The following is a 27,828-nucleotide window of genomic DNA, read 5'->3' on the forward strand; positions in this document are numbered from 1 at the left end:
TGTCATTTCTTCAGTGTTGTCACATGAAAATATATACTCAAATATTTACAAAAATGTGACGGGTGTACTCACTTTTGTGATATACTGTATCTTCTCTCATTCTTTGTCTTCCTGTTCTTCCTGGTTCGAGGCCAGCTGGCCCACGGGAACGTACTCAGTAGTCATCACCCCTGCTTACCACTTCCTTACAGGTGGGCCTGAGAAGGATGGTGTGTTCGTATTGGGCAGTGTAGGAGCCCTTGGTGTCACAGAGAGGAGGGTACGGGTCTATGATGCCCAGGTCACACAGGTTCTTCAGGGCCATCAGGTACTTGCTCTCTCCCTGCCGGTCCAACCAGCGGCGGCAAAACGCCAACGTCCCGAAGTTGTCGTTGATCACGTTGAGCAGATGCTTAGCTCTGGGGAGCCTGCGACAGGGACACACACAGCACAATGGGAGGAGGCGGGGACACAGAGGGGAGGAGGCGGGGACACAGAGGGGAGGAGGCGGGGACACAGAGGGGAGGAGGGGAGAGCGATAAGGATTATGAGAGCAGTGCAGTAGGATAATCCACATTGATCAACATATCTGTAAAAATGCCAGATTTAGCCAGCTGGCTAATTTGTGTCTGTAGTTTATGGGTTCATTGTCGTATTAGTACAGTAGTATTCAGTTCAGGTGTATACAGTAAGAATCAGCGCGTTGGAAGGGATCAGACTGAACAGGGTCATTCGCCCTCGATTGTCCTCGGTGGTGAACAGAATGACATCTACAGTATAGATTTCTACTTAGCATCGATGTTCAGTATTATCATTCAGCATTAAAATCAGGTGAGGCTCGCACTCAGTGAGCGCCGACCGAACCCGAGCGACCGACCTTATTGGCACGTGTCCAACGTTGAAGTTTTTCATGTAATGCGAGCAGTCCATGTCACCGTGAACAGCTCCCCTCCCAGTGCTGCCAAACGTCTCGATTGCGTACACCTCACCTTCCTGTAGAGCAGAAGGGTAGAGGAGGACACCGAAAACTCAGCAGATCCTAGAAACAACTGATTGACCGTAATCCATCTGCAACTTACATAAGACCAAAGTCCTTGAAACTGAAAGCCTTTATTGGCAGAAGGAAAAGGGAGAGAAACACACAGCATTTTTTTATGTCATTGAAATCCTTCTGGTAACGAAAGTAGATGTTAAGAGATTATATTTTTCCTTTTTACAAGAATCAACATCACAGATGAGCAATTGGTTTTCCAGAGGATTCTATAAATGCTGATGTCATTACAGTAACTATTTCATCTCTTATAGTGTTCATTACAGTAACTCTTTATCTCTTATAGTGTTCATTACAGTAACTCATCTCTTATAGTGTTCATTACAGTAACTCATCTCTTATAGTGTTCATTACAGTAACTCATCTCTTATAGTGTTCATTACAGTAACTCATCTCGTATAGTGTTCATTACAGTAACTCATCTCTTATAGTGTTCATTACAGTAACTATTTCATCTCTTATAGTGTTCATTACAGTAACTATTTCATCTCTTATAGTGTTCATTACAGTAACTCATATCTTATAGTGTTCATTACAGTAACTCATCTCTTATAGTGTTCATTACAGTAACTATTTCATCTCTTATAGTGTTCATTACAGTAACTCATCTCGTATAGTGTTCATTACAGTAACTCATCTCTTATAGTGTTCATTACAGTAACTATTTCATCTCTTATAGTGTTCATTACAGTAACTATTTCATCTCTTATAGTGTTCATTACAGTAACTATTTCATCTCTTATAGTGTTCATTACAGTAACTCATCTCTTATAGTGTTCATTACAGTAACTCATCTCGTATAGTGTTCATTACAGTAACTATTTCATCTCTTATAGTGTTCTTATAGTGTACCATTAAGCAATGGTAAGTCCGACCCGACCCACTGGTGTGGGGGTAAGTCTCAATGGAAAAGCACCATACCAGGTGGTGGTGATTCAAGACCCTGTGGTATTAGCTGATAACACTGACACCCTTCCTCTCTGCTCAGATAATCACTCAGGGAGAGCAGCCTCTCGGCACGCCCTACTGACACTCCACTCCAGTGAGAGCAGCCTCTCGGCACGCCCTACTGACACTCCACTCCAGTGAGAGCAGCCTCTCGGCACGCCCTACTGACACTCCACTCCAGTGAGAGCAGCCTCTCGGCACGCCCTACTGACACTCCACTCCAGTGAGAGCAGCCTCTCGGCACGCCCTGCTGACACTCCACCCCAGTGAGAGCAGCCTCTCGGCACGCCCTACTGACACTCCACCCCAGTGAGAGCAGCCTCTCGTCACGCCCTGCTGACACTCCACTCCACTCCAGTGAGAGCAGCCTCGCAGTACGCCCTGCTGACACTCCACTCCAGTGAGAGCAGCCTCTCGGCACGCCCTGCTGACACTCCACCCCAGTGAGAGCAGCCTCTCGGCACGCCCTGCTGACACTCCACTCCAGTGAGAGCAGCCTCTCGGCACGCCCTGCTGACACTCCACCCCAGTGAGAGCAGCCTCTCGGCACACCCTGCTGACACTCCACTCCACTCCAGTGAGAGCAGCCTCGCAGTACGCCCTGCTGACACTCCACTCCAGTTAGAGCAGCCTCTCGTCACGCCCTGCTGACACACCACTCCAGTGAGAGCAGCCTCTCGGCACACCCTGCTGACACTCCACTTCACTCCAGTGAGAGCAGCCTCGCAGTACGCCCTGCTGACACTCCACTCCAGTTAGAGCAGCCTCTCGTCACGCCCTGCTGACACACCACTCCAGTGAGAGCAGCCTCTCGGCACGCCCTGTTGACACTCCAGCAGAACAGAGAGCACTATGATCACACACACACATGCTGGCAAGCAAGCCTGCACACACAAAGACACACACACACACACACATACAAAGAGGGTAATGGCCCTAACCCAACACCACTCACTCCAGCTAAATATAAAACCTTCTAACCTGGCACATCAGCAACTTCATCCATCCCTTCCTGGCTTAGCTGACAAACATCAGCAACTCCATCCATCCCTTCCTGGCTTAGCTGAAAACATCACCAACTCCATCCATCCCTTCCTGGCTTAGCTGACAAACATCAGCAACTCCATCCATCCCTTCCTGGCTTAGCTGACAAACATCAGCAACTCTATCCATCCCTTCCTGGCTTAGCTGAAAACATCAGCAATTCCATCCATCCCTTCCTGGCTTAGATGAAAACATCAGCAACTCCATCCATCCCTTCCTGGCTTAGCTGAAAACATCAGCAACTCCATCCATCCCTTCCTGGCTTAGCTGACAAACATCACCAACTCCATCCATCCCTTCCTGGCTTAGCTGAAAACATCAGCAACTCCCTCCATCCCTTCCTGGCTTAGCTGAAAACATCAGCAACTCCATCCATGCCTTCCTGGCTTAGATGAAAACATCAGCAACTCCATCCATCCCTTCCTGGCTTAGCTGAAAACATCAGCAACTCCATCCATCCCTTCCTGGCTTAGCTGACAAACATCACCAACTCCATCCATCCCTTCCTGGCTTAGCTGAAAACATCAGCAACTCCCTCCATCCCTTCCTGGCTTAGCTGAAAACATCAGCAACTCCATCCATCCCTTCCTGGCTTAGCTGAAAACATCAGCAACTCCCTCCATCCCTTCCTGGCTTAGCTGAAAACATCAGCAACTCCATCCATCCCTTCCTGGCTTAGCTGAAAACATCAGCAAAACGTACCACTCAGCAGCCCGCCAATTAAAATGTTCAATTCTGTCCAAACGGAGTTAAGCATTGCAGCTGTGTGTGTCAGGGTGGGTGGTTAATAAACTACGGACCTTTAGCCTGAAACCCCGGATCTGTTTGTGCTGTCTTACCAACAAATGTGGTCATTCTCACACCTTAGGAGTTGGCAAAACAGCACAGACAAATCTGGTACCAGGCTAATTGACCTCTGTGACCTCACCAATATGGTCCTTACCTGGGCAATATATTTAGATCCTCAGGTATCTAAGTATTTCTAAAGATATGTAGCAGGTATCTAGGTATCTCTAAAGATATGTAGCAGGTATCTAGGTATCTCTAAAGATATGTAGCAGGTATCTAGGTATCTCTAAAGATATGTAGCAGGTATCTCTAAAGATATGTGGCAGATGTCTAGGTATCTCTAAAGATATGTGACAGGTGTCTAGGCGATATCTCCTTTAGTGAGTGAACTGGTCATTCATTGACTTTGAGTGGTGAGAACTCGAGGTGTTTAGAGATATAATTGCTACTTGATGCTTCCAGGTGGTAATGTGCTTATAAGTGTAATAATGTGATTTTAAAGGTGCAATAATGTGACTAAAGGTGTAATTAAAGAACTGAAGGAGGTGACTAAGGAGGTGTTGGAGTATGTGTGTGCGTGCGTGCGTGCGTGCGTGTGTGTGTGTGCGCGTGCGTGCGTGCGTGTGTGCGTGTGTGTTTATACGTGTGAGATGTTAATCTGAGCTGATCTCGACACCTTGTAACTCTATAGAGATGTTCTCGCTATAACACTTGTATTTATAGGCTACTCTAGGATTTTATTATTTGTATATATAATTTCACTTGAACAGAATGAACCTGCAAGAGAGGAGATGTGTACCTTGAGTGTGTTGTTGCGGACATGATGGAAAAAAAGAAGAGAAGAAGAAGTTTAACAACATTGTACTGAGGTAACATCTGAAAAGGCCTCTGTTCAAATGAGCAAAAGACGCCACCAGTCAGTACTCAGTCTTTTTTTGAACCTTTATTTAGTCAGTTAAGAACAAATTCTTATTTACAATGACGGCCGACCCCGGCCAAACCAGGACGACACTGGGCATATTGTGCGCCGCCCTACGGGACTCCCAATCTTGACCGGATGTGATGCAGCCTGGATTCGAACCAGGTACTGCAGTGGCGCCTCTTACATTGAGATGCAGTGTCTTAGACCACTGCGTCACTCGGGAGCCCTAATCATCAGTCAGTCTCCAGTCAGTCTCTAATCAGTCGCTAGACAGTACCCAGACAGTACCCAGACAGTCGCCAGTCAGTACTCAGTCACCAGACAGTACCCAGACAGTACCCAGTCAGTACTCAGTCACCAGACAGTACCCGGTCAGTCACCAGACAGTACCCGGTCAGTCGCCAGACAGTACTCAGTCAGTCACCAGTCAGTACCCAATCAGTACTCAGTCACCAGTCAATACTCAGTCAGTCACCAGACAGTACCCAGTCAGTCACCAGACAGTACCCACCTCCATTCTGGTAGCTTCTCCTCCCTTGACGATGGGGACAGTCTTGCCTGCATGTATCCTGTACTGGCCGATGGAGTGGCCATTGAGGTTCCTGATTGGCTTTACTACATAGGAAAAAATATATATATATATATATATACACAGTTGAAGTCGGAAGTTTACATACAACTTAGGCAAAAAACATTTAAACTCAGTTTGTCACAATTCCTGACATTTTATCCTAGTAAAAATTCCCTGTCTTAGGTCAGTTATGGTCACTAGTTTATTTTAAGAATGTGAAATGTCAGAATAATAGTAGAGATAATGATTTATTTCAGCTTTTATTTATTTCATCACATTCCCAATGGGTCAGAAGTTGACATACAACCTTTAAATTGTTTAACTTGGTTCAAACATTTCGGGTAGCCTTCCACAAGCTTCCCACAATAAGTTGGGTGAATTTTGGCCCATTCCTCCTGACAGAGCTGGTGTAACTGAGTCAGGTTTGTAGGTCTCCTTACTCGCACATGCTTTTTCAGTTCTGCCCACAAATTTTCTATAGGATTGACTTTGTTGTCCTTAAGCCATTTGCCACAACTTTGGAAGTATGATTGGGTTCCTGACTGATATCTTGAGATGTTGCTTCAATATATCCACATAATTTTCCTCCCTCATGATGCCATCTATTTTGTGAAGTGCACCAGTCCCTCCTACAGCAAAGCACCCCCACAACATGATGCTGCCACCACCTTGCTTCACGGTTGGGATGGTGTTCTTAGGCTTGCAAGCCTCCCCCTTTTTCCTCCAAACATAACGATGGTCATTATGGCCAAACGGTTCTATTCTTTTTTCAGACCAGAGGACATTTCTCCAAAAAGTACGATCTTTGTCCCCACGTGCAGTTGCAAACCATAGTCTGGCTTTTTTATGGCGGTTTTGGAGCAGTGGCTTCTTCCGTGCTGAGAGGCCTTTCAGGTTATGTCGATATAGGACTCGTTTTACTGTGGATATAGATACTTGATAATATATAGATAATTGTATGTTTCCTCCAGCATCTTCACAAGGTCCTTTGCTGTTGTTCTGGGATTAATTTGCACTTTCGCACCAAAATACGTTCATCTCTAGGAGACAGAACACGTCTCCTTCCGGAGCGGTATGATGGCTGCGTGGTCCCATGGTGTTTACACTTGCGTACTATTGTTTGTACAGATGAACGTGGTACCTTCAGGCGTTTGGAAATTGCTCCCAAGGATGAACCAGACTTGTGGAGGTCTACAATTGTTTTTCTGAGGTCTTGGCAGATTTCTTTTGATTTTCCCATGTCAAGCTAAGAGGCACTGAGTTTGAAGGTAGGCCTTGAAATACATCCACAGGTACACCTTCAATTGACTCAAATGTTGTCAATTAGCCTATCAGAAGACATTACATAATTTTCTGGAATTTTCCAAGCTGTTTAAAGGCACAGCCAACTTAGTGTAACTTTTGACCCACTGGAATTGTGACACAGTGAATTATACGTGAAATAATCTGTCTGTAAACAGTTGTTGGAAAAATTACTTGTGTCATGCACGAAGTAGATGTCCTAACCGACTTTCCAAAACTATAGTTCCTTTATCAAGAAATTTGTGGAGTGGTTGAAAAACCACTTCAATGACTCCAAACTAAGTGTATGTAAACTTCCGACTTCAACTGTACATACACACACAATAATATATCGTAATCTCATATATATATATATATATATATATATATATTTATATACAGTATATATATGAGATTAAGATATATATTCACATACTGTAATATATCTATATATATATATACGCACACACAGTAATATATCTATGTGTATACACACACAGTAATATATCTATGTGCATACACACACAGTAATATATCTATGTGTATATACAGTTGAAGTCAGAAGTGTACATACACTGCTCCAGCTCCTTCCTGTTCCTGTTCGATGGGTTCCGCTAGTTTACACCTTTTATTTTATTTTTTCTTCTTTTTTAACAAGTAATTTTTTTTAAATTTCACTTCACCAATTTGGAATATTTTGTGTTTGTTCATTACATGAAATCCAGATAAAAATACATTTAAATTACAGTTTGTAATGCAACAAAATAGGAAAAACGCCAAGGGGGATGAATACTTTTGCAAGGCATGTGTATATACATACAGTAATATATATATATTATACATAGAGAGAGAGAGAGAGAGAGAGAGAGACAAAGAGAGAGAGAGAGAGAGAGAGAGAGAGAGAGAGAGAGAGAGACAGACAGAGAGAGAGAGACAAAGAGAGAGAGAGACAGAGAGACAGCGACAGACAGACAGACTGATACCTTGGTATGTTTTCCCATCTATCTCCACCTCATAAGACTCCATGACCTCCTGGATGGTTTCACCCACGTCACACAGACGCACATCTATCCCCGCACACTGGCACAGAAAACAGTTGACAGTTACACAAGCTCTCTCCAGGGGTCACAAAATAGACATGAGTTGACAGTTACACAAGCAAACATCAACCAACCATCTCTGCAGAGCTCATTATCAGACGAGTGGGGAGTGAGAGTTACATCACATATCCTCTTAGGATGTTAGCTAGCATCCAAAATATGGTAATTTAGCAGAAGCTTTTATCCAAAGCGGATTACAGAACTGTCAACATTAACAGATATATTCAGTATTATGTGGCCCATGCGGGAGTCAATCACACAACCCTGATGTTGCGTGCACTGTACAAACAGCTAGCTAGAGTCGTCTCAGCAGTTGGCTGTAGATATGACTTAATGCTGGCTCTACTTTGGTCTGACCCCACTACAGAAGGTCTACTTTGGTCTGACCCCACTACAGGTCTACTTTGGTCTGACCCCACTACAGACGGTCTACTTTGGTCTGACCCCACTACAGGTCTACTTTAGTCTGACCCCACTACAGAAGGTCTACTTTGGTCTGACCCCACTACAGGTCTACTTTGGTCTGACCCCACTACAGGTCTACTTTGGTCTGACCCCACTACAGGTCTACTTTGGTCTGACCCCACTACAGGTCTACTTTAGTCTGACCCCACTACAGACGGTCTACTTTGGTCTGACCCCACTACAGGTCTACTTTGGTCTGACCCCACTATAGATGGTCTACTTTGGTCTGACCCCACTACAGAAGGTCTACTTTGGTCTGACCCCACTACAGATGGTCTACTTTGGTCTGACCCCATTACAGATGGTCTACTTTGGTCTGACCCCACTACATATGGTCTACTTTGGTCTGACCCCACTACAGACGGTCTACTTTGGTCTGACCCCACTACAGATGGTCTACTTTGGTCTGACCCCACTACAGGTCTACTTTGGTCTGACCCCACTACAGGTCTACTTTGGTCTGACCCCACTACAGGTCTACTTTGGTCTGACCCCACTACAGGTCTACTTTAGTCTGACCCCACTACAGACGGTCTACTTTGGTCTGACCCCACTACAGGTCTACTTTGGTCTGACCCCACTACAGACGGTCTACTTTTGTCTGACCCCACTACAGACGGTCTACTTTGGTCTGACCCCACTACAGAAGGTCTACTTTGGTCTGACCCCACTACAGGTCTACTTTGGTCTGACCCCACTATAGATGGTCTACTTTGGTCTGACCCCACTACAGAAGGTCTACTTTGGTCTGACCCCACTACAGATGGTCTACTTTGGTCTGACCCCATTACAGATGGTCTACTTTGGTCTGACCCCACTACAGATGGTCTACTTTGGTCTGACCCCACTACAGAAGGTCTACTTTGGTCTGACCCCACTACAGATGGTCTACTTTGGTCTGACCCCACTACAGATGGTCTATTTTGGTCTGACCCCACTACAGAAGGCCCGGCAAGAACCAGGCAGATGCGCCCATATCCAGAGGTGTGTTATCTCTTGGTCACCACCACACACACACACACACACACACACACACACACACACACACACAAACACACACACACACACACACATCATAGAAGTAAAACACACTGATAACTTGGTCGCAAGCCAAACTTGCTTCTTCATCTGTCAACAACTATAACCACTCTAACCTGGAGTGGGAGGGGCCATAGTCAAAATGTCCACTTAAACCTGATGATTGGCTGAAAGGAAGGGTCTTTTTTTTTTACATGCTCTAGTCTAACCCACTGAACAATGGGAACCAAAGTCATAGTGTATGGATGGATAAATGGGTTGTTTTACCCTGATGCCTGTGTTGGTAGCATCTCTCACAGCCTCCAGTAATCTGTCGTACTTTGGGTTGAAGGTCACGGTAAAGGCACAGTCAATGATTCGACCTGAAACACAGACAACATGAATATCAGCCAAGTACAACGACATGATGTAAAGTTTGATCTCACCTTCCTGTTTTAGGTGGTATTTACAAAAGTATGGGTAAGAAGTGTGATTACAATCTATCAGATCATTACAGCTCTAATATGTCATGTCTAAATAAAGTCCACAAGATAAAGGAAGACTTTAAAATAGTGATCCTTGTAGATCTGCACTACTGCAGGGTTTGGTCCCAGTTCAGCAGTTAAACACCTGATTCAGCTCATCAAGGGGTTGAAGGTCAGTTGATTAGTTGAGTCAGGTGTAACAGCATTAAAATGCTGGATCAAAAACCTTCAGTGTTGCGGATTGACTATTACTGCTGTAGAATGCAAGTGTCACCAGATACAGACATTAGTCCAGGTAACTGTAAATCTCTTTGTGACACCAGATACAGACATTAGTCCAGGTAACTGTACATCTCTTTGTGACTCCAGATACAGACATTAGTACAGGTAACTGTAAATCTCTTTGTGTCACCAGATACAGACATTAGTCCAGGTAACTGTAAATCTCTTTGTGACACCAGATACAGACATTAGTCCAGGTAACTGTAAATCTCTTTGTGACACCAGATACAGACATTAGTACAGGTAACTGTAAAGCCCTTTGTGACACCAGATACAGACATTAGTCCAGGTAACTGTAAAGCCCTTTGTGACACCAGATACAGACATTAGCCCAGGTAACTGTACATCTCTGTGTGACACCAGATACAGACATTAGTCCAGGTAACTGTAAAGCCCTTTGTGACACCAGATACAGACATTAGTCCAGGTAACTGTAAATCTCTTTGTGACACCAGATACAGACATTAGTCCAGGTAACTGTAAATCTCTTTGTGACACCAGATACAGACATTAGTCCAGGTAACTGTAAATCTCTTTGTGTCACCAGATACAGACATTAGTCCAGGTAACTGTAAATCTCTTTGTGACACCAGATACAGACATTAGTCCAGGTAACTGTAAATCTCTTTGTGACACCAGATACAGACATTAGTCCAGGTAACTGTAAATCTCTTTGTGACACCAGATACAGACATTAGTCCAGGTAACTGTAAAGCCCTTTGTGACACCAGATACAGACATTAGTCCAGGTAACTGTAAATCTCTTTGTGACACCAGATACAGACATTAGTCCAGGTAACTGTAAAGCCCTTTGTGACACCAGATACAGACATTAGTCCAGGTAACTGTACATCTCTTTGTGACACCAGATACAGACATTAGTCCAGGTAACTGTAAATCTCTTTGTGACACCAGATACAGACATTAGTCCAGGTAACTGTAAATCTCTTTGTGACACCAGATACAGACATTAGTCCAGGTAACTGTAAATCTCTTTGTGACACCAGATACAGACATTAGTCCAGGTAACTGTAAAGCCCTTTGTGACACCAGATACAGACATTAGTCCAGGTAACTGTAAATCTCTTTGTGACACCAGATACAGACATTAGTCCAGGTAACTGTAAAGCCCTTTGTGACACCAGATACAGAAATTAGTCCAGGTAACTGTAAATCTCTTTGTGACACCAGATACAAACATTAGTCCAGGTAACTGTAAATCTCTGTGTGCCACCAGATACAGACATTAGTCCAGGAAACTGTAAATCTCTTTGTGACACCAGATACAAACATTAGTCCAGGTAACTGTAAATCTCTGTGTGACACCAGATACAGACATTAGTCCAGGTAACTGTAAATCTCTTTGTGACACCAGATACAGACATTAGTCCAGGTAACTGTAAATATCTTTGTGACACCAGATACAGACATTAGTCCAGGTAACTGTAAATCTCTTTGTGACACCAGATACAGACATTAGTCCAGGTAACTGTAAATCTCTTTGTGACACCAGATACAGACATTAGTCCAGGTAACTGTAAATCTCTTTGTGACACCAGATACAGACATTAGTCCAGGTAACTGTACATCTCTTTGTGACACCAGATACAGACATTAGTCCAGGTAACTGTAAATCTCTTTGTGACACCAGATACAGACATTAGTCCAGGTAACTGTAAATCTCTTTGTGACACCAGATACAGACATTAGTCCAGGTAACTGTAAATCTCTTTGTGACACCAGATACAGACATTAGTCCAGGTAACTGTAAATCTCTTTGTGACACCAGATACAGACATTAGTCCAGGTAACTGTAAATCTCTTTGTGACACCAGATACAGACATTAGTCCAGGTAACTGTAAATCTCTTTGTGACACCAGATACAGACATTAGTCCAGGTAACTGTAAATCTCTTTGTGACACCAGATACAGACATTAGTCCAGGTAACTGTAAATCTCTTTGTGACACCAGATACAGACATTAGTCCGGGTAACTGTAAAGCCCTTTGTGACACCAGATACAGACATTATGCTGGGTAACTGTAAATCTCTTTGTGACACCAGATACAGACATTAGTCCAGGTAACTGTAAATCTCTTTGTGACACCAGATACAGACATTAGTCCAGGTAACTGTAAATCTCTTTGTGACACCAGATACAGACATTAGTCCAGGTAACTGTAAATCTCTTTGTGACACCAGATACAGACATTAGTCCAGGTAACTGTAAAGCCCTTTGTGACACCAGATACAGACATTATGCTGGGTAACTGTAAATCTCTTTGTGACACCAGATACAGACATTATGCTGGGTAACTGTAAATCTCTTTGTGACAACAGATACAGACATTAGTCCAGGTAACTGTAAAGCCCTTTGTGACACCAGATACAGACATTAGTCCAGGTAACTGTAAATCTCTTTGTGACTCCAGATACAGACATTAGTCCAGGTAACTGTAAAGCCCTTTGTGACACCAGATACAGACATTATGCTGGGTAACTGTAAATCTCTTTGTGACACCAGATACAGACATTAGTCCAGGTAACTGTAAATCTCTTTGTGACACCAGATACAGACATTAGTCCAGGTAACTGTAAATCTCTTTGTGACTCCAGATACAGACATTAGTCCAGGTAACTGTAAAGCCCTTTGTGACACCAGATACAGACATTAGTCCAGGTAACTGTACATCTCTTTGTGACACCAGATACAGACATTATGCTGGGTAACTGTAAATCTCTTTGTGACACCAGATACAGACATTAGTCCAGGTAACTGTAAATCTCTTTGTGACACCAGATACAGACATTAGTCCAGGTAACTGTAAAGCCCTTTGTGACACCAGATACAGACATTAGTCCAGGTAACTGTAAATCTCTTTGTGACACCAGATACAAACATTAGTCCAGGTAACTGTAAATCTCTTTGTGACACCAGATACAGACATTAGTCCAGGTAACTGTAAAGCCCTTTGTGACACCAGATACAGACATTAGTCCAGGTAACTGTAAATCTCTTTGTGACACCAGATACAGACATTAGTCCAGGTAACTGTAAATCTCTTTGTGACACCAGATACAGACATTAGTCCAGGTAACTGTAAATCTCTGTGTGACACCAGATACAGACATTAGTCCAGCTAACTGTAAATCTCTTTGTGACACCAGATACAAACATTAGTCCAGGTAACTGTAAATCTCTGTGTGACACCAGATACAGACATTAGTCCAGGTAACTGTAAATCTCTTTGTGACACCAGATACAGACATTAGTCCAGGTAACTGTAAATCTCTTTGTGACACCAGATACAGACATTAGTCCAGGTAACTGTAAATCTCTTTGTGACACCAGATACAGACATTAGTCCAGGTAACTGTAAATCTCTTTGTGACACCAGATACAGACATTAGTCCAGGTAACTGTAAATCTCTTTGTGACACCAGATACAGACATTAGTCCAGGTAACTGTAAATCTCTTTGTGACACCAGATACAGACATTAGTCCAGGTAACTGTAAATCTCTTTGTGACACCAGATACAGACATTAGTCCAGGTAACTGTAAATCTCTTTGTGACACCAGATACAGACATTAGTCCAGGTAACTGTAAATCTCTTTGTGACACCAGATACAGACATTAGTCCAGGTAACTGTAAATCTCTTTGTGACACCAGATACAGACATTATGCTGGGTAACTGTAAATCTCTTTGTGACACCAGATACAGACATTAGTCCAGGTAACTGTAAATCTCTTTGTGACACCAGATACAGACATTAGTCCAGGTAACTGTAAAGCCCTTTGTGACACCAGATACAGACATTATGCTGGGTAACTGTAAATCTCTTTGTGACACCAGATACAGACATTAGTCCAGGTAACTGTAAATCTCTTTGTGACACCAGATACAGACATTAGTCCAGGTAACTGTAAATCTCTTTGTGACACCAGATACAGACATTATGCTGGGTAACTGTAAATCTCTTTGTGACACCAGATACAGACATTAGTCCAGGTAACTGTAAATCTCTTTGTGACACCAGATACAGACATTAGTCCAGGTAACTGTAAATCTCTTTGTGACACCAGATACAGACATTAGTCCAGGTAACTGTAAATATCTTTGTGACACCAGATACAGACATTAGTCCAGGTAACTGTAAATCTCTTTGTGACACCAGATACAAACATTAGTCCAGGTAACTGTAAATCTCTTTGTGACACCAGATACAGACATTAGTCCAGGTAACTGTAAAGCCCTTTGTGACACCAGATACAGACATTAGTCCAGGTAACTGTAAATCTCTTTGTGACACCAGATACAGACATTAGTCCAGGTAACTGTAAATCTCTTTGTGACACCAGATACAGACATTAGTCCAGGTAACTGTAAATCTCTGTGTGACACCAGATACAGACATTAGTCCAGCTAACTGTAAATCTCTTTGTGACACCAGATACAAACATTAGTCCAGGTAACTGTAAATCTCTGTGTGACACCAGATACAGACATTAGTCCAGGTAACTGTAAATCTCTTTGTGACACAGATACAGACATTAGTCCAGGTAACTGTAAATCTCTTTGTGACACCAGATACAGACATTAGTCCAGGTAACTGTAAATCTCTTTGTGACACCAGATACAGACATTAGTCCAGGTAACTGTAAATCTCTTTGTGACACCAGATACAGACATTAGTCCAGGTAACTGTAAATCTCTTTGTGACACCAGATACAGACATTAGTCCAGGTAACTGTAAATCTCTTTGTGACACCAGATACAGACATTATGCTGGGTAACTGTAAATCTCTTTGTGACACCAGATACAGACATTAGTCCAGGTAACTGTAAATCTCTTTGTGACACCAGATACAGACATTAGTCCAGGTAACTGTAAAGCCCTTTGTGACACCAGATACAGACATTATGCTGGGTAACTGTAAATCTCTTTGTGACACCAGATACAGACATTAGTCCAGGTAACTGTAAATCTCTTTGTGACACCAGATACAGACATTAGTCCAGGTAACTGTAAATCTCTTTGTGACACCAGATACAGACATTATGCTGGGTAACTGTAAATCTCTTTGTGACACCAGATACAGACATTAGTCCAGGTAACTGTAAATCTCTTTGTGACACCAGATACAGACATTAGTCCAGGTAACTGTAAATCTCTTTGTGACACCAGATACAGACATTAGTCCAGGTAACTGTAAATATCTTTGTGACACCAGATACAGACATTAGTCCAGGTAACTGTAAATCTCTTTGTGACACCAGATACAAACATTAGTCCAGGTAACTGTAAATCTCTTTGTGACACCAGATACAGACATTAGTCCAGGTAACTGTAAAGCCCTTTGTGACACCAGATACAGACATTAGTCCAGGTAACTGTAAATCTCTTTGTGACACCAGATACAGACATTAGTCCAGGTAACTGTAAATCTCTTTGTGACACCAGATACAGACATTAGTCCAGGTAACTGTAAATCTCTGTGTGACACCAGATACAGACATTAGTCCAGCTAACTGTAAATCTCTTTGTGACACCAGATACAAACATTAGTCCAGGTAACTGTAAATCTCTGTGTGACACCAGATACAGACATTAGTCCAGGTAACTGTAAATCTCTTTGTGACACAGATACAGACATTAGTCCAGGTAACTGTAAATCTCTTTGTGACACCAGATACAGACATTAGTCCAGGTAACTGTAAATCTCTTTGTGACACCAGATACAGACATTAGTCCAGGTAACTGTAAATCTCTTTGTGACACCAGATACAGACATTAGTCCAGGTAACTGTAAATCTCTTTGTGACACCAGATACAGACATTAGTCCAGGTAACTGTAAATCTCTTTGTGACACCAGATACAGACATTAGTCCAGGTAACTGTAAATCTCTTTGTGACACCAGATACAGACATTAGTCCAGGTAACTGTAAATCTCTTTGTGACACCAGATACAGACATTAGTCCAGGTAACTGTAAATCTCTTTGTGACACCAGATACAGACATTAGTCCAGGTAACTGTAAATCTCTTTGTGACACCAGATACAGACATTATGCTGGGTAACTGTAAATCTCTTTGTGACACCAGATACAGACATTAGTCCAGGTAACTGTAAATCTCTTTGTGACACCAGATACAGACATTAGTCCAGGTAACTGTAAATCTCTTTGTGACACCAGATACAGACATTATGCTGGGTAACTGTAAATCTCTTTGTGACACCAGATACAGACATTAGTCCAGGTAACTGTAAATCTCTTTGTGACACCAGATACAGACATTAGTCCAGGTAACTGTAAATCTCTTTGTGACACCAGATACAGACATTATGCTGGGTAACTGTAAATCTCTTTGTGACACCAGATACAGACATTATGCTGGGTAACTGTAAATCTCTTTGTGACACCAGATACAGACATTATGCTGGGTAACTGTAAATCTCTTTGTGACACCAGATACAGACATTATGCTGGGTAACTGTAAATCTCTTTGTGACACCAGATACAGACATTAGTCCAGGTAACTGTAAATCTCTTTGTGACACCAGATACAGACATTAGTCCAGGTAACTGTAAATCTCTTTGTGACACCAGATACAGACATTAGTCCAGGTAACTGTAAATCTCTTTGTGACACCAGATACAGACATTAGTCCAGGTAACTGTAAATCTCTTTGTGACACCAGATACAGACATTATGCTGGGTAACTGTAAATCTCTTTGTGACACCAGATACAGACATTAGTCCAGGTAACTGTAAATCTCTTTGTGACACCAGATACAGACATTAGTCCAGGTAACTGTAAATCTCTTTGTGACACCAGATACAGACATTATGCTGGGTAACTGTAAATCTCTTTGTGACACCAGATACAGACATTAGTCCAGGTAACTGTAAATCTCTTTGTGACACCAGATACAGACATTAGTCCAGGTAACTGTAAATCTCTTTGTGACACCAGATACAGACATTAGTCCAGGTAACTGTAAATCTCTTTGTGACACCAGATACAGACATTAGTCCAGGTAACTGTAAATCTCTTTGTGACACCAGATACAGACATTATGCTGGGTAACTGTAAATCTCTTTGTGACACCAGATACAGACATTATGCTGGGTAACTGTAAATCTCTTTGTGACACCAGATACAGACATTAGTCCAGGTAACTGTAAATCTCTTTGTGACACCAGATACAGACATTAGTCCAGGTAACTGTAAATCTCTTTGTGACACCAGATACAGACATTAGTCCAGGTAACTGTAAATCTCTTTGTGACACCAGATACAGACATTATGCTGGGTAACTGTAAATCTCTTTGTGACACCAGATACAGACATTATGCTGGGTAACTGTAAATCTCTTTGTGACACCAGATACAGACATTAGTCCAGGTAACTGTAAATCTCTTTGTGACACCAGATACAGACATTAGTCCAGGTAACTGTAAATCTCTTTGTGACACCAGATACAGACATTAGTCCAGGTAACTGTAAAGCCCTTTGTGACACCAGATACAGACATTAGTCCAGGTAACTGTAAATCTCTTTGTGACACCAGATACAGACATTAGTCCAGGTAACTGTAAATCTCTTTGTGACACCAGATACAGACATTAGTCCAGGTAACTGTAAATCTCTTTGTGACACCAGATACAGACATTAGTCCAGGTAACTGTAAATCTCTTTGTGACACCAGATACAGACATTAGTCCAGGTAACTGTAAATCTCTTTGTGACACCAGATACAGACATTATGCTGGGTAACTGTAAATCTCTTTGTGACACAGATACAGACATTAGTCCAGGTAACTGTAAATCTCTTTGTGACACCAGATACAGACATTAGTCCAGGTAACTGTAAATCTCTTTGTGACACCAGATACAGACATTAGTCCAGGTAACTGACACCAGATACAGACAATCTCTTTGTGACACCAGATACAGACATTAGTCCAGGTAACTGTAAATCTCTTTGTGACACCAGATACAGACATTAGTCCAGGTAACTGTAAATCTCTTTGTGACACCAGATACAGACATTATGCTGGGTAACTGTAAATCTCTTTGTGACACCAGATACAGACATTATGCTGGGTAACTGTAAATCTCTTTGTGACACCAGATACAGACATTAGTCCAGGTAACTGTAAAGCCCTTTGTGACACCAGATACAGACATTAGTCCAGGTAACTGTAAATCTCTTTGTGACACCAGATACAGACATTATGCTGGGTAACTGTAAATCTCTTTGTGACACCAGATACAGACATTATGCTGGGTAACTGTAAATCTCTTTGTGACACCAGATACAGACATTAGTCCAGGTAACTGTAAATCTCTTTGTGACACCAGATACAGACATTAGTCCAGGTAACTGTAAATCTCTTTGTGACACCAGATACAGACATTAGTCCAGGTAACTGTAAATCTCTTTGTGACACCAGATACAGACATTAGTCCAGGTAACTGTAAATCTCTTTGTGACACCAGATACAGACATTAGTCCAGGTAACTGTAAATCTCTTTGTGACACCAGATACAGACATTAGTCCAGGTAACTGTAAATCTCTTTGTGACACCAGATACAGACATTAGTCCAGGTAACTGTAAATCTCTTTGTGACACCAGATACAGACATTATGCTGGGTAACTGTAAATCTCTTTGTGACACCAGATACAGACATTAGTCCAGGTAACTGTAAATCTCTTTGTGACACCAGATACAGACATTAGTCCAGGTAACTGTAAAGCCCTTTGTGACACCAGATACAGACATTATGCTGGGTAACTGTAAATCTCTTTGTGACACCAGATACAGACATTAGTCCAGGTAACTGTAAATCTCTTTGTGACACCAGATACAGACATTAGTCCAGGTAACTGTAAATCTCTTTGTGACACCAGATACAGACATTATGCTGGGTAACTGTAAATCTCTTTGTGACACCAGATACAGACATTAGTCCAGGTAACTGTAAAGCCCTTTGTGACACCAGATACAGACATTATGCTGGGTAACTGTAAATCTCTTTGTGACACCAGATACAGACATTAGTCCAGGTAACTGTAAATCTCTTTGTGACACCAGATACAGACATTAGTCCAGGTAACTGTAAATCTCTTTGTGACACCAGATACAGACATTATGCTGGGTAACTGTAAATCTCTTTGTGACACCAGATACAGACATTAGTCCAGGTAACTGTAAATCTCTTTGTGACACCAGATACAGACATTAGTCCAGGTAACTGTAAATCTCTTTGTGACACCAGATACAGACATTAGTCCAGGTAACTGTAAAGCCCTTTGTGACACCAGATACAGACATTAGTCCAGGTAACTGTAAATCTCTTTGTGACAACCCTGCTGATGTAAAAAAAAAAAAAAAAATTTTAAATAAGTCTTTCTAAATATATTTGATTGATTGACAGAACTCAGTGCCAGTGTTGACCATTGATGTGCCTGCCAGTCTATTTATATAAATACATTTTATTTGATTGATTGATTTGATTGATTGATTGAAGTAACACAAAACAAAACTACAGACTGAACTGAACTGAACTCACTGACCGTTGATGTGCGTGCCGAAGTCTATCTTGCAGACGTCGTTGTACTGCAGGACTGTGGGGTCACCAGCATTAGGAGTGTAGTGGGCAGCAACATGGTTGATTGAGCAGCCAGTGGGGAATGCCAGGCCAGCCTTCAGACCGTTCTCTTTGATCAGCCTCCTACTGCAGTCCTCCAGTCGTTCACTGACATACAGGGACAGGGACAGACAGGTCAGACAGGGACAGACCAGGCAGACAGGGACAGACCAGGCAGACAGGGACAGACCAGGCAGACAGGGACAGACCAGGCAGACAGGGACAGACCAGGCAGACAGGGACAGACCAGGCAGACAGGGACAGGGACAGACAGGGACAGACCAGGCAGACAGGGACAGACAGGGACAGACAGGTACAGACAGGGACAGACAGGTACAGGGACAGACAGGGACAGATAGGGACAGACAGGTACAGACAGGAACAGGGACAGACCAGGTAGACAGGGACAGACAGGGACAGGGATAGACCAGTCAGACAGGGACAGGGACAGATAGGGAGAGACCAGGCAGACAGGGACGGACAGGGACAGACCAGGCAGACAGGGACAGGGACAGACAGGGACAGACCAGGCAGACAGGGACAGACAGGGACAGACAGGTACAGACAGGGACAGACAGGTACAGGGATAGACAGGGACAGACAGGGACAGACAGGTACAGACAGGAACAGGGACAGACCAGGTAGACAGGGACAGACAGGGACAGGGATAGACCAGTCAGACAGGGACAGGGACAGATAGGGAGAGACCAGGCAGACAGGGACGGACAGGGACAGACCAGGCAGACAGGGACAGACAGGGACAGGGACAGACCAGGCAGACAGGGACAGACCCGGCAGACAGGGACAGGGACAGATAGGGAGAGATCACGCAGACCGGGACAGACCAGACAGACAGACACAGACAGACACAGACAGGGACAGACAGGAACAAGAACAGACAGGGACAGACAGGGACAGACCAGGCAGACAGGGACAGGGACAGACAGACAGGGACAGATCAGACAGACAGGGACAGATCAGACAGACAGGGACAGATCAGACAGACAGGGACAGATCAGACAGACAGGGACAGACCAGACAGAGACAGGGACAGATCAGACAGACAGGGACAGATCAGACAGACAGGGACAGATCAGACAGACAGGGACAGATCAGACAGAGACAGGGACAGACCAGACAGAGACAGGGACAGACCAGACAGAGACAGGGACAGACCAGACAGAGACAGGGACAGATCAGACAGAGACAGGGACAGACCAGACAGAGACAGGGACAGGGTAATGCAGCTTAGCCATGTACTGTAGGGTTATGTGAATACAGCCTCAATCAGGGATGTCTTTTATCAGCCTCATAGTGCAATCCTCTAGTCTAACAGACAGGGACCACAGATGACAGGGACAGGTGTCACATTCGGGACATGATCACTTCAGCAACACAGGTTAACCATGTAGGTTAATGCAGACTCACTGGATGATCCTCGAGGCTGCTACTGTGGAAGGTACAGCACCAGCTCATCAGTGAACCACCTGACTCAGCTAATGAAGGAGCAGATCAGTTGATGAACCGAATCAGGTGTTTTACTGCTGAGCTGGAACAAAAACCTGCAATACTGCTACTCTACAAGAGCAGAATTGAGAATCGCTCAAATTACTCAAATACATCAATACACTATTTAGACTAAAGTGAACATCAACGCAGTACACTACTGTCAGGCCAGTTTGTACCAAGGGCCTGTATGATAGAGTAAACCACATGACCCTCACCAGATGTCGATCATGGTCATCCCAGGTTTGATCCAGGTGTTGATGTAATTTCGGACCTGTCTGTGGGCCTCGGCAGCCTGACGGAAGTCGCTCCACATCTCCTCGTTGGCCTTGTCAAGGACCCTCTTCTCCTCATGGGTGGTCCGCCACGCTGCACTGCGCCTGGGACACACACACACGTGCACACACACACGCGCACACACACGCACATGCAGGCACACATGCAGACACACACACGCAGGCATGTACATACAAATATGCACGCACACAAACACACACAGGCAAGCAAGCATGCACACACACACACACACACACACACACACACACACACACACACACACACACACACACACACACACACACACACATCCACACCACAGACAGCATATTCTTTATTTTCTAATGGGATTGGGTGGTCAAACAACACCTTCAGAAAAGGATGCAGCAAACACTGCAGTTTATAATGCAGGTATAGATTAACATAGTGTGTGTGTGTGTGTGTGTGTGTGTGTGTGTGTGTGTGTGTGTGTGTGTGTGTGTGTGTGTGTGTGTGTGTGTGTGTGTGTGTGTGTGTGTGTGTGTGTGTGTGTGTGTGTGTGTGCATATGTGTGTGTGTATAAGTGTGTGTGTGTGTGTGCGTGTGTATATGTGTACATATGTGTGCATATGTGTGTATATGTGTGTATATGTGTGTGTGTGTACGTGTGTGTGTATGTGTGCCTGTGTGTATGTATGTATATATGTGTGTGTGTCTCTTATTGTAAATCTTTTCATTTAACCTTGATTTAACCTGGTTTCATTGCGATTAAATCTCTTTGGCAAGCGAGACCTGGTATTGTGAACAAGAAAGAGCCTGGTTGTGAATAACATTTTATAGGGTTATCTTGTGAATAACATTTTATAGGGTTATCTTGGGTGACTGAGGCACATCCAATATTTGTATTATGTTTTAGAGTATGAAGTGTGATGGACTGTAAACCACAGTGACCTCGATAAGATCTATGGACACCACACTGCATTAAATCTATGGACACCACACTGCATTAGATCTATGGACACCACACTTTCATTAGATCTATGGACACCACACTGCATTACATCTATGGACACCACACTGCATTACATCTATGAACATCACACTGCATTAGATCTATGGACACCACACTGCATTAAATCTATGGACACCACACTGCATTAGATCTATGGACACCACACTGCATTAGATCTATGGACACCACACCTCATTAGATCTATGGACGCCACACTGCATTAGATCTATGGACACCACACTGCATTAGATCTATGGACACCACACTGCATTAGATCTATGGACGCCACACTGCATTAGATCTATACACCACACTACATTAGATTTATGGACGCCACACTGCATTAGATCTATGGACACCACACTGCATTAGATCTATGGACACCACACTGCATTAGATCTATGGACGCCACACTGCATTAGATCTATACACCACACTACATTAGATTTACGGACGCCACACTGCATTAGATCTATGGACACCACACTGCATTAGATCTATAGACACCCCACTGCAATAGATCTATGGACACCACACTGCATTAGATCTATGGACACCACACTTTCATTAGATCTATGGACGCCACACTGCATTAGATCTATAGACACCCCACTGCATTAGATCTATAGACACCCCACTGCATTAGATCTATTTGTAACGGATGTGAAACGGCTAGCTTAGTTAGCGGTGCGCGCTAAATAGCGTTTCAATCAGTGACGTCACTTGCTCTGAGACCTTGAAATAGTAGTCCCCCTTGCTCTGCAAGGGCCGCGGCTTTTGTGGAGCGATGGGTAACGATGCTTCGTGGGTGTCAGTTGTTGATGTGTGCAGAAGGTCCCTAGTTTGCGCCCGGGTATGGGCGAGGGGACGGTTTAAACTTATACTGTTACATTGATGCTGTTGACCCGGATCACTGGTTGCTGCGGAAAAGGAGGAGGTCAAAAGGGGGGTGAGTGTAACGGATGTGAAACAGCTAGCTTAGTTAGCGGTGTGCGCTAAATAGCGTTTCAATCAGTGACGTCACTCGCTCTGAGACCTTGAAGTAGTGGTTCCCCTTGCTCTGCAAGGGCCGCGGCTTTTGTGGAGCGATGGGTAACGATGCTTCGAGGGTGACTGTTGATGTGTGCAGAAGGTCCCTGGTTCGCGCCCGGGTATGGGCGAGGGGACGGTCTAAACTTATACTGTTACATATAGACACCCCACTTCATTAAATCTATGGACACCACACTGCATTAGATCTATAGACACCCCACTGCATTAGATCTATGGACGCCACACTGCATTAGATCTATGGACACCACACTGCATTAGATATATACACCACACTGCATTAGATCTATAGACACCACACTGCATTAGATCTATAGACACCGCACTGCATTAAATCTATGAACACCACACTGCATTAGATCTATACACCACACTGCATTAGATCTATGGACACCACACTGCATTAGATCTATGAACACCACACTGCATTAGATCTATGGACACCACACTTTCATTAGATCTATGGACACCACACTGCATAAGATCTATGAACATCACACTGCATTAGATTTATGGACGCCACACTGCATTAGATCTATGGACACCACACTGCATAAGATCTATGAACATCACACTGCATTAGATCTATGAACATCACACTGCATTAGATCTATGGACGCCACACTGCATAAGATCTATGGCCACCACACTACATTAGATCTATAGACACCACACTGCATTAGATCTATGGCCACCACACTACATTAGATCGATAGACACCACACTGCATTAGATCTATGGACGCCACACTACATAAGGCCAATGGACTTGGTAGAGGTGACATACCCGTCTTTAGATGGAGGATATTCACATTCCTCTCCCTTTGGGAAGACAGCACTGGGATACAGCTCACAAATAGGGACAGTGGGAGGGTCAGTCTGCCCCTTCACTGTTCCCCAGATAGAGAGAGGGAGGGAGAGGGATGGGAGGATCGGAAGAGAGGAGGACAAGGGGAAGAGGGCAAAGAGGTGTCAGATAGAGAGAGGGAGGGAGAGGGAGGGGAGGATCGGAAGAGAGGAGGACAAGGGGAAGAGGGCAAAGAGGGGTCAGATAGAGAGAGGGAGGGAGAGGGAGATGAGGATTAGAAGAGAGAGGAAGAGAGAGGTTAGCGTCTGCAGATGTGCAACACATTGTTGCTATTAGCAACATATAGTCCCATATGGTCGCAACACATGGTACAGCAATATAGGCTTAGACACCTGCTACACCTGTATAACACCATGTATATAACTAACCCTAACCTGTATAACACCATGTATATAACTAACCCTAACCTGTATAACACCATGTATATAACTAACCCGAACCTGTATAACACCATGTATATAACTAACCCTAACCTGTATAACACCATGTATATAACTAACCCTAACCTGTATAACACCATGTACATAACTAACCCTAACCTGTATAACACCATGTATATAACTAACCCTAACCTGTATAACACCATGTATATAACTAACCCTAACCTGTATAACACCATGTATATAACTAACCCTAACCTGTATAACACCATGTATATAACTAACCCTAACCTGTATAACACCATGTATATAACTAACCCTAACCTGTATAACACCATGTATATAACTAACCCTAACCTGTATAACGCCATGTATATAACTAACCCTAACCTGTATAACACCATGTATATAACTAACCCTAACCTGTATAACACCATGTATATAACTAACCCTAACCCTAACCTGTATAACACCATGTATATAACTAACCCTAACCTGTATAACACCATGTATATAACTAACCCTAACCTGTATAACACCATGTATATAACTAACCCTAACCTGTATAACACCATGTATATAACTAACCCTAAAATGTATAACACCATGTATATAACTAACCCTAACCCTAATATTTAACACGGATCTAAATACTTAGGTAAATATGATATTTCAGTTTTATATTTTGAATAGATTTGGAACATTTTCTAAAACCCTGTTTTTGCTTTGTCATTATGGGGTATTGTGTGCAGATTGATGAGAGGGGTAAAAAAATATATATATATTTCATCCATTTCAGAATAAGTTCCCAGGTCTGAATACTTTTCCGAATGCTTATCTTATCACTAATACAGATGCAGTAAAAGTCTAGTAGGGGAAACCTCTTCTCAAGCTAAATAACGAATCAAGTCGAGACATACACACACGGTTTTCATCTGTAAAAACCATTGAAGGTTCTGAAGTGGTAACAAAAGGAAGTCAAACCATGCAGAGGGAGAAACCACGCCAAGTACGATTACGACAACAAACTCACCTCCCTTCTTCTTCTTCTTCTTCTTCTTCTTCCCTGCGGAGTTTTCACCCTCTTCTCCATCTGTCGAAAAAACATACATTTTTGGATTCTCTCTAACCGAACGTGACATAACGTGTTCAGTCACAACTCACGTACGCTTGTAGTTAACTGTTCGCACTTAAGAAGTTACTGTAATGGGCAGCAGCAGACGCCAACTCACGTCGCAGGTCAAATGATACATTTGTTTAGGTTTATTAAGGGCCAAATCGGGACTTGGAGATCCGTACGAGAACGATTAGGATGATAAAGTGAAGGAGGAACTGAGAAGTGGTTCAGTCAGTCACGTTGGCCACTAGAATGCTAGCAGGTGATGTAGCTCGTTGGTGAACGCACCACACTAAATGACACCAAACTCATGTCGCAGGTCACATGTTGAGTTTGAGTATGAGAAGGACAATGGTGAACGATGATGATGATGATGATGATGATGAAGTCATAGACTCATACCCTCCTCTCCATCATCCTCCTTATCTATGTCTTCGGGCAGGGCTTGCTGCTCCAACTGTTTCGTCACATCACCAACACCTCCTCCCGTATCTCCATCCCCCTCAGACTCATTTGTCCCTGCTGCAAAGTCATACACGCACACAATCAAACACACACACACACACACGTGCAACACACACACACATGCAACACACACACACACAATCAAACACACACACACACACACACACACACGTGCAACACACACACACACATGCAACACACACACACGCAACACACACACATGCAACACACACACACACATGCAATACACACACACATGCAACACACACACATACCCAAACGCACGTGTGTGTGCACAACACACACACACACACACACACACACTTAAAGTGGGTAAATTGATACATTTTGAGAAAGTGCATCTAATGTGAACAGAACTTGGCAGGAGCAATGCATAATTTGTATCTATACCTGGAATCAATATCCCAAGGGCATATGTAGGTACCCTGCAGCATTATGCCATGCCGTCTATAGCCCTTCAGAAACAGGACTATATAGATACATAGTTGAACACACACCAGAAAATAATCTCAAGCTCACATGTGTTTTTACAAGATAAGGTATAGCCTGTATTTAGTGCTAAAGCTTTGTTTTCTTTTCTCCCTAGTGGACCTCTTTTAACATTAAAGAAGAAGACAAGTGGTGAAAAGTCTGCAAAAAAAAAAAAAAAAGCTGCAACATTCTTCAATTTTCGAATTTGACAGCATTCCATTAAACCAATAGAAGAAGCGATTTCAAGCCTCGAGAGAGGCATTGTCCCGTTTCCAGATGTGCTTCTCCCCTTTAGCCCTCATAACGGCACCGGTACCCGTTCACTTCCAGGCGCGGGACAGCCGTGACAGCTGCGGCAGAACGTGATCACTTTCTGACAGGTAGTAAAGCCCCACGCTTCTCATTTTTACCGGTCTTTTTACGCTGTGGCACAACAGGGGACCCCTCAATAATGCGCTATGTCCAAAACGGGAATTTATTCTCACTATCATGCATTCTTTCTTACCTGGGACAGCGGTCTTCTTCTTCTTCTTTTTTCTTCTCTTTTTCTTCCCTGTTTCGGAGGGCTCCGCGTCCTCTTTCGCTTCGTTTTCGTCGGCGTCCCCATTGAGAACTTCGGGCGCCTCCGGTTCAGGCTGCACTATCTCGAGCTCCGCCATCATCGGCGTTCGGAATGAAGTGACGCATAAACTGCTGGGAGCCTCCAGTGGCCACATTCTGAAACTGTGCTCGAGGCAGACAGGCAGCTGAGCCAATAATGAGCTATTAGGCACTTTGTGCAGCTGCTTGACCTCAATAGAGAAAACTAAGCCCGTCCTATCTTAATTTCTCAAGTGACAAGATAGGAGCGTAGTGCTTAAACTCTGGAGAGTATATGCTACTAACTTTTATTGAGGCTGTTTGTCTTCCATCATAATAGGCCTATTTCAAGGTTATAGTAGGAGAGGAAATATTATGTATAATCTAAGTCAAATAGATGATCACGTTGTCATTTACAAATCGACACAGTGACACTAGTTGCTCAATATAACATTATTAGACATGTATAAACAATAAGAAAAGCAGCCATTTAAAAGGCTAC

At 43.3% G+C, this 27,828-nt stretch overlaps 1 protein-coding gene across 1 annotated transcript; it reads right to left on the reverse strand.

Moving 5' to 3' along the window:
• Positions 1–99: 99 nt before the first annotated feature.
• LOC139375915 (methionine aminopeptidase 2-like) lies at positions 100–27,463 on the reverse strand. Its single transcript, XM_071117881.1, has 11 exons — positions 27,253–27,463; positions 26,193–26,312; positions 25,707–25,766; positions 24,213–24,315; positions 21,328–21,489; positions 19,530–19,711; positions 9,456–9,550; positions 7,569–7,665; positions 5,245–5,348; positions 857–972; positions 100–407 (listed from the first exon to the last, which is right to left on the reverse strand). Exons 1-11 carry the CDS (start codon positions 27,461–27,463, stop codon positions 155–157), a joined length of 1,503 nt encoding a protein of 500 aa, XP_070973982.1. The 3' UTR covers positions 100–154.
• Positions 27,464–27,828: the final 365 nt, after the last annotated feature.

This window comes from Oncorhynchus clarkii, chromosome 2, assembly GCF_045791955.1.
Source record: "Oncorhynchus clarkii lewisi isolate Uvic-CL-2024 chromosome 2, UVic_Ocla_1.0, whole genome shotgun sequence".
NCBI classification, from domain to species: domain Eukaryota; kingdom Metazoa; phylum Chordata; class Actinopteri; order Salmoniformes; family Salmonidae; genus Oncorhynchus; species Oncorhynchus clarkii.